The sequence below is a fragment of the Eublepharis macularius genome, chromosome 8 (assembly GCF_028583425.1).
Source record: "Eublepharis macularius isolate TG4126 chromosome 8, MPM_Emac_v1.0, whole genome shotgun sequence".
NCBI lineage: Eukaryota > Metazoa > Chordata > Lepidosauria > Squamata > Eublepharidae > Eublepharis > Eublepharis macularius.
Genome location: NC_072797.1, coordinates 17,755,066 through 17,770,148, shown reverse-complemented (window position 1 = coordinate 17,770,148; position 15,083 = coordinate 17,755,066). Strand labels below are relative to the sequence as shown.

At 36.9% G+C, this 15,083-nt stretch overlaps 1 protein-coding gene across 7 annotated transcripts in view; it reads left to right on the top strand.

Annotated features, from left to right (window-relative positions):
• The window catches only part of TCF4 (transcription factor 4), a 389,972-nt gene that overhangs the window by 222,820 nt on the left and 152,069 nt on the right, over positions 1-15,083 (top strand). For all 7 annotated transcript variants that reach the window (XR_008597497.1, XM_054986184.1, XM_054986181.1 and 4 more), the window contains 2 exons: positions 10,122-10,251; positions 10,409-10,458. Coding sequence is in view for 6 of the 7 variants with exons in the window: in XM_054986184.1 (XP_054842159.1) it covers positions 10,122-10,251; positions 10,409-10,458 (180 nt within the window). In the remaining variant the exon portion in view is untranslated. The remainder of the gene's footprint in view (positions 1-10,121; positions 10,252-10,408; positions 10,459-15,083) is intronic.

The window sequence follows — 15,083 nt, the reverse complement described above, 5'->3', positions numbered from 1 at the left end:
CTACTTCTGACCATGGTTTCAGATTGTGGTTGGGCACTGATTGTCAGAGTGGAAGTATTGATGCTGTTTCTCCACAAAAGTAAAGGTGGCAGGAATGCCTTCATGCGAGAGGATCTTGCAAGAGACTGGGCCATGTCACAACTGCACACAGCCAGAGTTTAAAGCAAAAGTCATATGTGGAAATACTTTTTAATATAGAAAAGGACGATCACATCCCTTCTCTGCTCTTGGTGTGTGTTCCACAGCAACCTCTACCCTGTTCTGAAGTTGGGAGAAATGCTAGATAAGACAAAACAATGTATCTTCTTTATCACAAAGACTGCTCTGAAACAGGACAGAGCCTGGTACTGAGGACAGCAATTTGTGAGAACATCCCTATTGGATCAGAACGAAAATCTATCTTGATTGGTGTAGTGGTTAAGAGCACGGGACTCTAATCTGGAGAGCCAAGTTTGATTCCCCACTTCTCCACTTGAAGCCAGCTGGGTGACCTTGGGCTAGTCACAGCTCTCTCAGAGCTCTCTCAGTCCCACCCACCTCACAGGGTGATCGTTGTTGTGGGGATAATGATAACATAATTTGTAAACGGCTCTGAATGAGAGTTAAGTTGTCCTGAAGGGCGGTATGTAAATCGAATGTTGTTATTATTATTATATTGTCCATTTCCCCACAATTGCTACCTTTGTAAAGTCCCTAAGCAGGTCACATAGCCCACTGCTGTTTGTTCCTGTCAAAAATGTTTTTGCCTCCAAACATGGAGCTCCCCACTTGGTGGCATGGCTTGTAACTGTTAATGGACCAAATGTCCTGGCCTGATGACTGAGAAATTCTGCCTAAGGTGCAACTTTGTTTACTGCAATCAAAAGAAGAAGGTGAGTATTAATTCCATTACAGTGTTTCATAAATAACAGCTTTTTGATCTGCTTTATTTGTCAATGTGCTTATGCCAGCTGTAATATATGCAGAAAACCAGTGACCGGTAATCCAAATAACTGTATCTACTAACGTGGTTTGTGTGTGAGTGCATGCATGCACGTGCACACTCTCAAGTATCTCAGATTGAAGAAAACTATCATTATGATGGGTTAGTCAATGGGAGTTGTTCCAATAGATATTTTATTTGTGTTCGGTTTGGCACAGGCAAATTATTACCCAGAATGACAAAACAGGAGAGACTGATCCCCATACAAATTCAATTAAAAAATCCTCTATCCAAACATAGCAATTAATATTAAAAATTGTGCAATTTATTTTTTTTTAAAGTTGCTGTGGTATGGTTCCAGTGATGACATTCCAGACTCTTCCAGTGTACGATGTTTCAAAGTGTTTACTTTGGTGGAAAAGAAAGACATGTTTTTTTGCTAAATGAGATCTATTTTATGCCATCAGCATTCTTTGTGTCATCAAAATTTGGTGGCATCTGTGGTCATTTGCCTTCTTACATAGGACTTTTTAAAATTACAGCCAAGCAATGTCCAGGATTAATCCGTGATTATTCCATAAAGGCAGCTAGCAGACAAATAATGGGACTACTTATCCATTATGCTCAATGTACAAAGTATGCAATTAAGGGAAATTAATTCATCGTTGATATTTTTTTCTAATAGACAGATTTAATCTTGTGGCTCAACCATGAGATTTTGCAATTGAAGAGAGGGAGGGAGTGAAGAGAAGAATTAAAATAAATATCATTGACATTAGTACACAACAGTTTGTTCCAACATGATGCATTTTAAGATAATGTCAATGGAGGGAATGCTTTGGGAGTAGTACATACCCATTTACTAAAAATGTATTGAAAAACTTGGAGAATACATGGTTGTCTGGTCAACTGATACTTTTACCTCAGCACAAGAGAAACAAAATTTAAATACCTTCTAAAGATCTTGAAATTCTGTTGCTAGAACAGAGAGAGATTTTCAGTACAACCCTAAGCCGAGCTACTCCAGTCTAAGCCCATTGAAATCAATATTGCTATGTTTCTCCAATCTGGAGAAACTGGAGTTACTCCAGTCTAATAATGTTTCAGTGTCAGGATTCTAAATTCTGTACACATTTCTGGTAAAACTTAATATTTGTGGTATAGGTCTATGGTGCGAACACATGTGGAATATAGTTTATTGTTCTGGCTGCCTCACCTGAAAAACAACCCTGAAGAGATGGAAAATGTAAAGGAGGGCAATCAGATTATTGAAGCTAAAGAACCTTCCTTACAAGAAATACCAAGGACAGGGGGGAATTTCAGTTTAGCTAAAATATTGCTTCGATCAGCCAATAAGCTTTGATCAGCCAATAAGCACTTGCTGATGGTCCCTGGCCCCAGGGAGGTCTGTCTGGTCTCTACCAGAGCCAGGGCCTTTTCGGTCCTGGCTCCGACCTGGTGGAACTCTCTGTCTGAGGAAACTAGGGCCCGGCAGGATTTGTTATCTTTCCACCAGGCCTGCAAGACGGAGATGTTCCACCAGGCATTTGGTGGGGGCTATGCTGTCCTCTTGCCGGCCACACCACTGAAGACCATCCACCACCCATGCAGGAGCTCATAAGTGTGGCGCAGGGCACTATGCAAGAGCCAAGCCCTGTGTCTAAAATGCTGTATTTTAATATTTATATCCACCAATTTTAATTGTATATCGAATAATGTTTTTATAATGTTTTATAATGTTTTTATTGTTTTTAATCTTTATGTAAAAATCGTATGTTGTTACACCGCCCTGAACCTGTCTGACGGGGAGGGCGGTCTAGAAGTGTAATAAAATAATAATAATAAATAAAAATCATGAAGGGGGAAACAAGGTAGAGCTTTATAAAAATTAGGTATGAGGTAGAGAAAGTGAACAGAAAGTAATTTTTCTCTTTGCCTCTCTCTTTCCCATAATATAAAATCTTGAAACTCCAAACAAGCAGTTGATTCAGAACAGACATGATAAAGGACATGTGTAATTATTTTGTGGAACTCACTGTCACAAGATGTACTAAGACAAATTCTTGGAAGTTAGGGCAATCAGTGACTTTTAGCCATGTTGACTTAATTGAATTACAGCAGCAGAATCACTTGGGGACGGGGGTTCAACAGGGGAAGGGCCTGGACTCTGCCCTGCTTTCAGGCTTTCTGGAAGCATCTTTGTTACAGAGTTTAACTCATATTGGTGTAGATATGTGAGGGTGTGGGAGGGTGAAATTTACAAGGTTGTTTCAAGCCTTTTTCTGAGATTTTTTTTTTCTGTTTTTGCTGCAGAAAAATCCAAAATATAGGAAACACTGTGGGGTGGGGTGGGGGGACTCTGTCACATGTTTTTTTCCTTTGGAATGAATGAAATCATTTTTAAGACAAGATTTTTTATGCAAGACAACATTTTTATGTAAGACAATTTACTGTGTTAGAGAATGATAGTTACTGCGTGTATACTGCAGACGTGCAACATATCTGAAAGGATATCTTTATTCTTTAAACATGACCAATTTTGTCCACAAGTAATATGCTATGATGTGTTTGATGATAAGGCATTGTGGAAAGATCTTTGTTTTCAGTGTCACAAAGTTTAACCCATTATCCAAGTATGTTACTCATTGTATTGGGACTGTAAGGGATTGTTCCTGCCCAAATCACAGTTCCTTTTGTTTTGTTTTCTGTTTTCAACTTTTTATTTTTTTCCCATGACACTCACATGGAAAGAATCTAAGATACATGTGCTAAGGTAGAGGTACAGTACAGTAAATTGATTCTCTGTTGTTGTTGCCCCCCCCCCCCACACACACACAAACACGCATACTGAATGTATTCACATATTTGGTAGTCCAGAACTGATCATGGAGTCCCAAACAGAGCGATATCCTAGTTAAGCCCCAAGCCCTTCTAAGCTGTTACCGGATAATGCCCTTCTCTGTTTAGGATTAAATTTATAGTTTTTTAGTTTCGTAAATATTCCAAATAGAACCATTTTATATGATTAAAAAGTTATAAATGATATATTTTATGTAAAGTAAGTCATGTAGGTTTAGGAACAATAAGAAAAAAGTACAGAATTGCCTATACTTCAATTCCCTCCAAATAGTCCATTTGTAATGGGAAAAGCACACACACACACACACCCTGACTTCAAAATTTTGAAAAAAAAATTACATTTCTACATTGGTGAAACGCATAGGTATCTTGTTCCTTTCTAAAGTGCCATGGGGACATGGGGCATCTTAGGATTGCCAACTATGGATTGGAAAATTCCTGGAAATTTGGGGGGGCGGAGCCTGGGAGGGGCCTCGGCAGAATATAATGAGATTGAGTCCACAATTCAAAGCGTCCATTTTCTCCAAGGGGACTGATCTCTGTTGTTTGGAGATCAGCTGAAATTCTGGGAGATCTCCAGGCTCTACCTGGAAGCAGGTAATACTGCTATACCATTAGAAGTTAGAGCTACATGAGAAACATTGCCCCCTTCTTGTGCCTCATGTTATGTAGTTCTGCACAGTGGGAAATAGGATAGGTCTAAAACAGTGCCATCCTAAGCAAAGTTAGACTCTCCTAAGTCCATTGAAGTCGATGTGCTTACGAAAGGTATAACTTTGCTTAGGATTTCACTGTGAGCATCACACATGTACTTTGAACAGATGTGCGTTTTCTGATTTTCACACTACACATTCATTTCATGGGATCTTCAAAGCTAATAGAAGTCCTGAAAAATTCAGAGGAGACAGCAGGTCCCAGCTCAAGCCATTTAACCAACAAGCAGAAGTGGCAACATAGGGAAGGAGACTTCCCCCCCCCCCCGACTCCAGTCCGGGGTGGTGGTGGCGCCAACTGTACTCACTGTCCCTGTATTTCTATGTGCACTTCAAGGTGCTAGCAAGGTTTAGAAAGTCGTGAAAGATTACTCTGTTCTTGAGAGTTAAAACTGGCTGGGATGGAGTTCTGTAACAGCCACTTTATGTTTTGAAGTATAGTTATATACGTTTCCAAATCAATAAATAATATGGTTGTTGTGGGTTTTCCGGGCTGTATTGCCGTGGTCTTTGCATTGTTGTTCCTGACGTTTCGCCAGCAGCTGTGGCTGGCATCTTCAGAGGTGTAGCACCAAAATAAATAATATATTTGTAGAATTTGGTATTTTGTAAGCACAAACCAATATCTGCTTTCTTGGTAACATTCTATGGGAGTCAAGAGGCTGTATGCATTCCAGTAGGTAAGTAGTATGAAAAAAATACAGTTTCACTTTCTTCCCTGTAAGAATATTGTTTGCTACAGAATGGATGAAAAAGAAATTGTTTGGTCAATTGTTGCTAAAAACTGGGCTGATCTCCTCATTCACTATGTCTGCCCATTCTCAGAAACAATAAGATATGATTGCCAAGTGATCCTTACTGCATTCCCACCCACCCACCCCCGTCACGAATTACTCCCTATCCGGATGTACAGAGAAAAAGAGAAAAAAATATGACATGTGTTGCTTTGAAAGCTAAAAAATGACAGCTGAAGAACTGGTTGTCAAACCTTCCACTTGTGGGCTGCCCCACATAGTCCTCGGTGCCATGTACGAGCACCATAGCAAAAGGATAGAGCAAGGCCTTATGGCAGCTACATGACACAGGAGAAATGTACAAGGCATCCACCTTCCATTGCCATGCAGCCAGCTCCTCCTGACACTGCTTTAAGCCTTCAGGCTATTCGGCTTTCTTTGCTGCATAAGAAGAGAGGAGCATATGGCCCAGAGTCACTATAGATCACATAGGTTTGTGATGGTAGTGTAGAATTGCAGCTGTTTGAGTGCAGGAATGCCCAAACATGTATTCAACTTACAAACATTTGGCAAATGTTCAGAAAAGGAGTGTAATCTGGTTTCATCTAAGATTTCCCCCCCTCTGTTCTCCATCCCCATGAAGCAATGTTTGATATCTGATCACAATTTAATAGGAGTGACAGAGGAAATAATAGGCAACATATCCAGAAAGTCTACTCCATTCCCTAGAAATGTTTTCCCTAACCTGGTTTTAAATATGTATATATTAATTTTATTATTTTTGCAGATTATGCCATTCAAAGTCATCTACCTATTATGTGAATTAATTATGTCTTCAGTAAGGCACCACTCATCCTTTTTTAATCTTAGTTATATTTGTAATTAAGGTTAAAAATAATAGTTTAAAAATCTACTTCCTAGTCATTATGTTTTAAAAATCATTTGTTTATGGGTGTTTGTACGTAGAAAATTAAAGTAAAAAAGTAATGGAAAACAATCATTCTGATTTGGGAAAAAAGTTTCACAATACATGAGAAATAAAGGATTGTTGTTGTTGTTATGTTTCTCTGCCCACTCAGTATTAATTCCTGGTTTCACTGTTTGGCCTGTCAAGGTAGAATTTAGTACCCAGTGCATGTTTTTATGAAAAGGTGTCTTGTGTGAAGAAAAGGCCAGGTTGAAGAGAAAGAGCAAGGGCAGAATGTACATTAGAATACACAGTTTTTATCGCTACCCTAAGTAAATGTTCAGCCTTCCAAAGAGGACTTAATTGAGTTACATTGGTGAATACTTTATCCTAAAAAGGGCTCAAAGTAGATACTGCAGTGTGTAATGCAAATGAATCAAGTGTGTTGGGGGATTTTATAAGGTTTTGCCAAATGATAATATTATGATTGACATATGTTGCACCTCCATTCAGTGGATGGCACTGTACTATTTTCTAATCTTCTGTATATCTTTGTCTTATTATTTTTCCATGCAATGCTCTGGAAGGTTAGCCACATTACTTGGTATATGCTTCCGGAGGGACTTGCAGTCATTCATACAGATGATTGCTTTCAGCAAGTATTACAACTTGAGGCAACAGCTTCAAGGGAGGCAAAAGAAATCCTATATTACTGGAGCAATCCTGAGCAGGTTTGCAAGTATTGTGTCATTCCGTGGAACTTGTTGTTCCTTTATTCCATGTCATGTAATTCAATAGAAGTTACTCTCACAAAAGAGAGAGTAACTCCTTAAATTCCTTAAATTATTAAGGAATCATGTTTGCCACAGCACATATGGGATACAGAGAACTACACAACTAGTTCCACACTCGTAAGAGTTTTTTGGACTTACATTTTTTTCAAATGCCAGCCCTCCAAGGTGCATGAAAAACATTCTTTGGAAACAGAAGAGAAAATTTAAAGTAGCTCTAAAGAGTTACACTGTTTAACTAAAAAAGAATGAAACTGGTAATTATACCTTAAAATAATAATGTGGGGAATATATTAAATGTACAGGTCTCATATATTTATTGGAGAGCAGGAAGGTAAAAGTTATCTTCCAGGTCAATTTGAAAAGAAGATATTAGAGTTAAGATTTCACTTTTTAAGCTTTGAAAGGCCCAATCTTAAGTTATGGCCTCTCCTTCCCACAGCTACAAGATGTTAATAGTAACTGAACAATTCTCGATGCCCATTGTTCTATTTACAAGTACCTCAGAATGAGTAGATATATATTTATCTTAGTTCTCCCCAGTGGAGTACTTAGAGAAGCCCCCATAAGAGCACATAAAGGCGTGTTTTGTTGCCTGAGAAGAATGACTTCGCTGTTCCAATAAAAAACAAAGGTTTAAATAAAGACAAAATTAGAAGTGCTTATGTGACAGGAAGAGCCAGTAGTGTGTTTGCCGTGAAAACCGTTACTGTATGGATATGCAAATTCCTTGTGGCGACCTGCAAGCATGCCAGATTAATTAATTGATTTTATTGAAATATTTATGTCCCGCTTTTCCTCATCATTCAAGGTGGCTTCTTCCCAGTCATAGATAAAACATTACAATTTAAAACCAGCAGAATAAAGCCCCAAATCCCACCCACCCCCATCCCCAAATGTATATTCGCATAACAGCAAAACACTCATTCATTGCTTGAATGAAAAATAAATCTTGTGGTAACTCTGTGACGCTTTTGTAGTTCTCAGTGCAGTTTCTCATAACCTTTCCTTACTGTTCTGCACTCTTGGTTAGTATGGCTTCTTGTTTAACCTATCTAGGGTTGTCATCCTTAAAAAAAAAATCTTATCAGCATCAGTGGGGTTTACTTCTGAGTAAACTTGGCTAAGAGTTTGGAATACTTTTTTAATGTTCTGTTTATTCCTGTTATAGCTGCTGTCATTTACCCCACTCCAGTTACATTATCATTTATGATTCAGGTATTTAAGAGATATGAAAACACAATACTATGAATACTCAGAGGAGAATTGGCAAATTTTTATTAGAGAGGATTCGGTCACCTTAAAAACTAAGAAACTTATTGTGGCAAGAACTTCTATGAGCCAAAGCCCATTTCATCAGATGTATGAAGTGTTACTTAGCAAATCCATTTTTAAAAAACGTAATAGTATAATAATATGTATCCCTTCAGTCTGCACTGATTCTTTATAACAGCTGCTTATTTCAGCTTATGTACAGTTTAACTTGGTGTGTGTGTGTGTGTGTGTGTGTGTGTGTGTGTGTTAGATATCAGTACCTGCCATAATGCAACATGTCCAGAATCTTTTCTTGCTAAAAGTATAAAAAGTAGTCCATGTTAGAACATACCGAGCAATTATGAGCCAAACAAATTGTGATTTTAACATTCGAATGTATAAACAAAGTGTCCTTGTTTTTTATTGTTTTTGATTGTGCACAAAGTTAGAAACTAAACAATACTATTTAAAATGTCTTGGTGATCCACTAGCAATTTACCAGTTGCACATTTAGTAAAAGAAATCAATACATGTTCCCAGGAAGAAAAGTTATCTTTGGATTTTTTTTTTTTTTTGCCGAGTATTTTCCAGCTCATGGGTCATATTTGACCAACTGCTTTCAGACGAAGACATGGCACTTTGTTGAGCTATTTAAGAATCAAAAAGACTGTCTTAATTTAAAACAAGGCGCCTTTGTTTTAGTTGGTGACTGCCTTGTGAAATTTTTCAGTTCTCAGCGGGTTAACCAGGGAACAGGGGCAGAGTCATAATTGGCCTATTTAGAGTGTTTTGCATGTGAATAGTGTGTTAGTGAAGCATTACTAAGTCTGTTGTGAGTGACATGGTGATTAGAATTTAGATTAGGGAAAACACATTCTGTACTTTATCAAGTACAGTAATTAGTTCAGTCAGTAAAAGTTGATTACAAGTAACGATAAAGTTAGATTTTTGGTACTTAATTTTAAAATTTCTTTATTAAATGGAAAATTTGTTCATCATATAAATGGTAGTATCTGCACCTGTTTTATTGCATATCAGAAAAATTAAAAGAACAATGTGTTCAATGCAGAGTATAATCAGGGGATTTATATATTATGGGTAAGTTTCAATGTAGTTTATAGCAATAGATTTTTTTAGAAAATGCCGTAGTCTTTGCTGTTTCCTTGTTATTGTGTTCAGATGCCATTTCTTCCAGTTTCATACTAGTTATTGTCCATTCATGAGTAAGTACATTTTGTATTTGTGAATATTCACCTTCCTACTTAATAATACAAATGTGATAGTAGTCAGATAGTAGTCAGTACTTTGCAAAATCCTCCTCTGTTCAAGTGGTCTTCTTTGTTTTATCTTACCCCTGCCAAATAATGTTCCCAAACCAGTTTATTTTTGTAATAAATACATTTTTATTTTCACATCTTAATCATAAATCATGTACCTGATGGACCCATTTTATATTTTAAATGTGACTATTTGCTGTTTTTCATACATAGATATATTACAAAGACACTTTTATTTCTGTACAACAAAAGTATTTTCTAGACACTGGTCAATAATATTAGCAACAGGGGAAACTTATGTATTGCTAAATGTGATACTTGAATAAGAAAAAAAAAAGGTTGGTATCTTTCCTTAAAATATTTACAAAAAAGTTGATACGTTCTGCTGTTGGACAAAAAAAAAGTTGAAAATATCTTTTATATATAAAAGTATTCTATTAAGTTTCAGAGTGATGTTAGGTATGCGTTTTGCAGAAAATAAAATAAACTTTTCTCAGAATTATTAGGGGAAATCTGAGGTAAAGTATGAAAATGTATTTTTTTGATACGGTATTTTAATTTGCCTGGCATAGAGAGGTATTTGCACACGTTATTTGAGTCAGAATAAAAAAGCTAGTGGGGAAATGCTCAATGTAACGATACCTATTTTTCCAACGTCTTTTAGCAAAGCCTTCTCGGAGGTGACATGGAAATGGGCAACCCCGGAGCGCTCTCACCCACCAAACCTGGCTCTCAGTACTATCAGTATTCTAGCAATAACCCGCGAAGGAGGCCTCTGCACAGCTCCTCTGTGGGTGAGTTACTTTGGGCTCCTTTTCCTCCACGTGTCAAAAAGGAAACTTCTAAAGATACGAAATTTTAGAGCAAAGCCAATAGTAGACCTGGAAATATAGCACAGGGTGTGAGCCCAGCAAACATTCATCTGACAGTCACATTGTATCTTCTTTTCAGAAGTACAGACAAAGAAAGTTCGAAAGGTTCCTCCAGGTTTACCATCTTCAGTAAGTATTCCTTGTCTACCTTTATGTGTTTGCAATTCCATTAGTTCCGTTCATGAAAAAGCGATGATATAGGGTGTGTTTTATACAGTTCTTGAACATTTATTCATAACGTCTGGAGAGAAGATGAGGACTCTGTATAAATTTTGTCTAGTGATCAAAGGGATGAGAAACTGGTGACTTTTTTTCATTTTTTTAAAGTGCAACTGTAAAGAGAACACTGGAAAAGTGCCCCTAGTTTGGATTATTTTACCAGTATACAGTTCCAGACAGAATACGCATTAGTTTCACGTGCTGGTTAACTTCTTTGTCAGTATTATGATGATTTATGGATTTGCATGTTAAAAGAGATTTGTGGAGAGGATTTATGAAACATTTGCATGGGTCTCTGCCCAGAATAGAGGGAGGACATCTTCATTTTCAGCTGAAGTTTCTGAACTAGGACTGTAGAAGTACCTGTGCAAATAGATGGTTCAGTGTGTGGGATTCCAGGTGTCAACCAGTTGAATCCAGGTGTTATCTATGGCATTATATTATAAAAAAGAAACCAGAGCCAGTTTGTACCCAAATGGTTCTCCCCCTCTCCCTCCCATCTTTTATGAAATAGTCTGCATGTATATATTGTTTTTGTCTTAAGAATTGTGCATGATATTAATTAAACTATTTTTGCAGTAGCAACTATGTGAGTAGTCTTTTACCTTCATGACACTTATAATTGCCACTGTACACTTCTTTTCTTCCGTATCTTAAATTTTTAATCTAAAAAATGTGCAGCAGTGCAATAAGGTATCTTTCAAGTGGACTTCCTTTATTGGTTATTTAGTAAAATCTGCTGTGGAAAAATGTCTCAAGCATTTTTAATTTTTTACTGTGCTAATATTGGAAAGGGGGTTACAGTGAAACACAGCCCATAATCCACCTCAATCCGAGCAATCCCAAAGGCATTTATAGTATTATACTAGAATAACATATGATCAATAACATTGACTAGTAAAGAATACTTAAAACTGTCATATTATAATACTTGTATTTTTAGTTACTGTTTTTCTGGTCTCTTATCAGTAAATAAAAGGAATGAAAAAAGTACACGGTTTAACAAAATGAAATATCTAGATTTTGTTTTTGTTAAACTTCCATCTGATGTTTCCAAAATATTTTATTCCGCATAAGGTCTCCATTGCAACAAAAGTGACGAGTGAACAGACTGAAATGAGTGTATTTGATTAATAGGACATTCATGATATAGGATATGCATATTGCTGAAAATAGTTAAGAACTGAAAATAAAGTTGACAGCAAAATAAGGATTAGTCATTTTGGGCTATCAAAGGAAAATCAGTGCAGATGTAAGATCAAATGATTTAAGTATTTTTTCAAGAAATAGTTGAAGTCTTTTCAAGCATTGTTATAGGGAGTGTGTGTGTGTGTGTACTTGAACTAAGCAGCTGATTTTAGTGGAAACTTTAGCATCTAATAGCTTTTATGACAACTACAAATGATATATATTTTGCAGCTGTTTATATTTTGATTCAAGCCAGTCTGTTATGTGAATAATATCAAACCGTGTACCTTTGTATGTCCTGGAATAGCATAAATTACTTTTGCATGAAAAGTCCCACAACAGTTATACTCATGGGGCTCCAAAGATGTAGTGCCATGTTTTCCATCTTCAATATTAAAAAAAAAATCTTTTTCTAATATATTTTGGTAGATAAATCCAATGCTTGTGCATTTTTGATGCCTGTCTTCTCATTCCTATCCGTTTACTTTCTAGAACCAGTCCTGAACTGAATTTTCTTTTTTACATTTAGAAAATTAATCGCTACTTGTTGGACAGTGAAATGGCTATAGCTGTATATGACTTCAGTGGAGTCCCACACGTTTAGTTTAATCATATGGCTGTATCTCTCTGTATTTCAGAAGGTGAAACATTTGTAGATGGCAGTATAAGGAAGTACTCAGAAGTTTTGTTGTTTTTAAGCTTTTCCTGCAAGATATTTAAAGCTTGGAAGTAAATTGGCGAAAAGATTTCTCTTTTTTTTGCTGTTAAGTTTAGATTTCATATTCTCTCTACTTGCAGGTGTACAGTGAAACCAATTCAGTGTTTGAAACATAAAAAGAAGAAAATAAAACCTTTTTCTTAAACAGTTTTCCTGATGACGTGGCCCTATGTCGTTGTGAGAAGCATAATTCGGCATATCTCTAGTGATCCTAGGTTCATAGGCAAGTTTCAATAAACAGTTATTCAGCTGTGCATTACGCGTCTAAATGTGCCATGGGAATTTTTTTTTTTTAAAAAAAATAATATTAATGGAGTTAAATTACAAAGGTTTTTAAAAATACTACATCCTGTGAAAGGGCTAATATATATTTAAATAATATAACTTGTCACATCATAGTAGATGATGCTATTAGGTTGAGGAAACTACTCATGCATCAATTGACTAAACAGGTTATATTGTACTTAGATGATAGAATGGAAATATTATTTGCTTTCTATTAAAATATGGGTATTAAATGCTCATTGAATATTCATACGGTTGCCTATAAACGTCTTCAGGAATTGTGTTAATGCACAGATGTCTGTAACAAATATTCATAAATGTATACAGATATGCTGACTGATAAATTGACTTGATTTTCTGTAAGGTAATAAACTGTTTTATTTAGAAAAAGACACTTTGAAATTAATCCCATTGGTAACTACTAGTTCACTAAGTTATAAGCAGTTAGCTTCTTCTTATCCTTGAAGAAACTTTTTATATTGTCCCTCTGTGCAAAACGTTTTAAAAAATAACTTGGAAATCGGTAGTGTATGTTGAAATGTGTTTACTAGCTGCAAAGACTACCTGATCTCATGACTGAGTCTGATACTATGATTCTTTATTCACGTTTTTAAAAGTTATAAATCCGGGAGGTTGGAAACTGACTTCAGTGATTAGCGTATGTGATATATCTGATAGACACATCTTTTGGACCAACACTTTTTAAAAAAAAAAAATCCCAGAAACATTGGTCTGATGTGTGGGACACAAAAGGATTTGCATGTACAACCATTTTGCTGTTGCTTCTCTACATACCATTCCATATGTGACTCAAGCTGGGAAGGGTAACATCACATACTAGTTTCTTGGCCTTAGACTCCTGTAGACACAGAAATTATGCAGGTTGGGTACATTCAAACTAGCCTCTGTGTTTCCTCAAGTATAGTTGTAGCATTTGGGGGGCTGTTTTCTCACGGTGCAGTCTTATGTAACTATTAATTGCATGTGAATTATGAAACCATTTGAGCACAGGCAATTTCATGTTTCTCTCCCATGTGATCCATCTCTTCTAGCCAATTGCATGTAGCTGTGTTGAACTCTACAACAGACAACTGGCTTCCATATCACTGTGTTACATATATGAGGGAGAAGATGCCTTTCTCATGTACCTTTTCAGAAATGCTTTTAATAACATCAAAGATTTTCCATGGAAATGAATTTACTTGTCATCTCAGACACATGTTCAGGAGGAAACTTCAGTTGTATTTAATTTGGAGATCATTCCAGTTTTTATTTCTTTTCTCCGTGAACTGTCTTACCATCTAAACCAGCATTTCCCAACTTTTAGCAATCCAAGGACCCTTATTTGGGTGTAAATTTTTTCATGGACCACTCTCCACCCACTCCTTGCCAACCAATGCAGAAAATAGATCACTGAAAGCACCGAGGAACTTAGTTGGGAAGCAACTTATATCTAATTCATGTTCAGCTGATCTCTGGACAGTCCAAGTGGAGAGTGCATATTGACATCAGTCTGGTGATGAGCTTGGGTGTGGGAGGAGAAGAACATGCTTGTTCTCATACATGAACAAAACCTACAGTTTCAGCTAGAAATGGGGTAGGGACTTCTTTTGTAGCCAGCCTCTTCACCAAATCTGGGTGTAGTTGGGTTTCAGGTACGTAGCCCTGTTGATCTGCTGTACAACAGCAGGATTTAAGTTTAGTGTACCTTAAGTGACCAATAAAATTTTCCAAGTATGACCTTTTGAGAGAGCTTTAACTCTTGGAAGCTTATGCCCTGAAAATCTTGTGGGACTCATCCAGGTGTAACTGGGGACAATGAAAAACTCAAGAGGTCAAGCCAGATACAGATTGTAGGTTGCCAAGAGAGCTCATTCATTCATTCATTCATTCATACATTCATTCATTCACTTTGGATTTCTATTCCGCCCTCCCCCATGGAGGGCTCAGGGCGGATTACAACAGTTTTAAAACATATTAGAATTAATTTATACAGTTAAAACCATAAATAGATTTAAAAGAGAAAATCACTCATAAAATATACACTCATTACAGTCAGATGGCGGCAATCGGTAGGCAACAAGCACAGCTTGACAAGATAAGGGCAGCCCTAGCAGGGAGGGGTTCAGGTTTTATATTCTTCTCTGTTTTGTGTGTGTGTGTGTGTTTGGCCCTACCGCAACCATATGCCTGGTGGAACATCTTTGTCTCACAGGCCCAGCGAAACGATAACAAATCCGGCCGGGCCCTGGTCTCAGTAGACAGAGAGTGCATGTCCTACATGAAGGATTACATTTCACAAGCTGCTTGAAAATTCATTGAGTGGGATCATGGTAAACAGTGA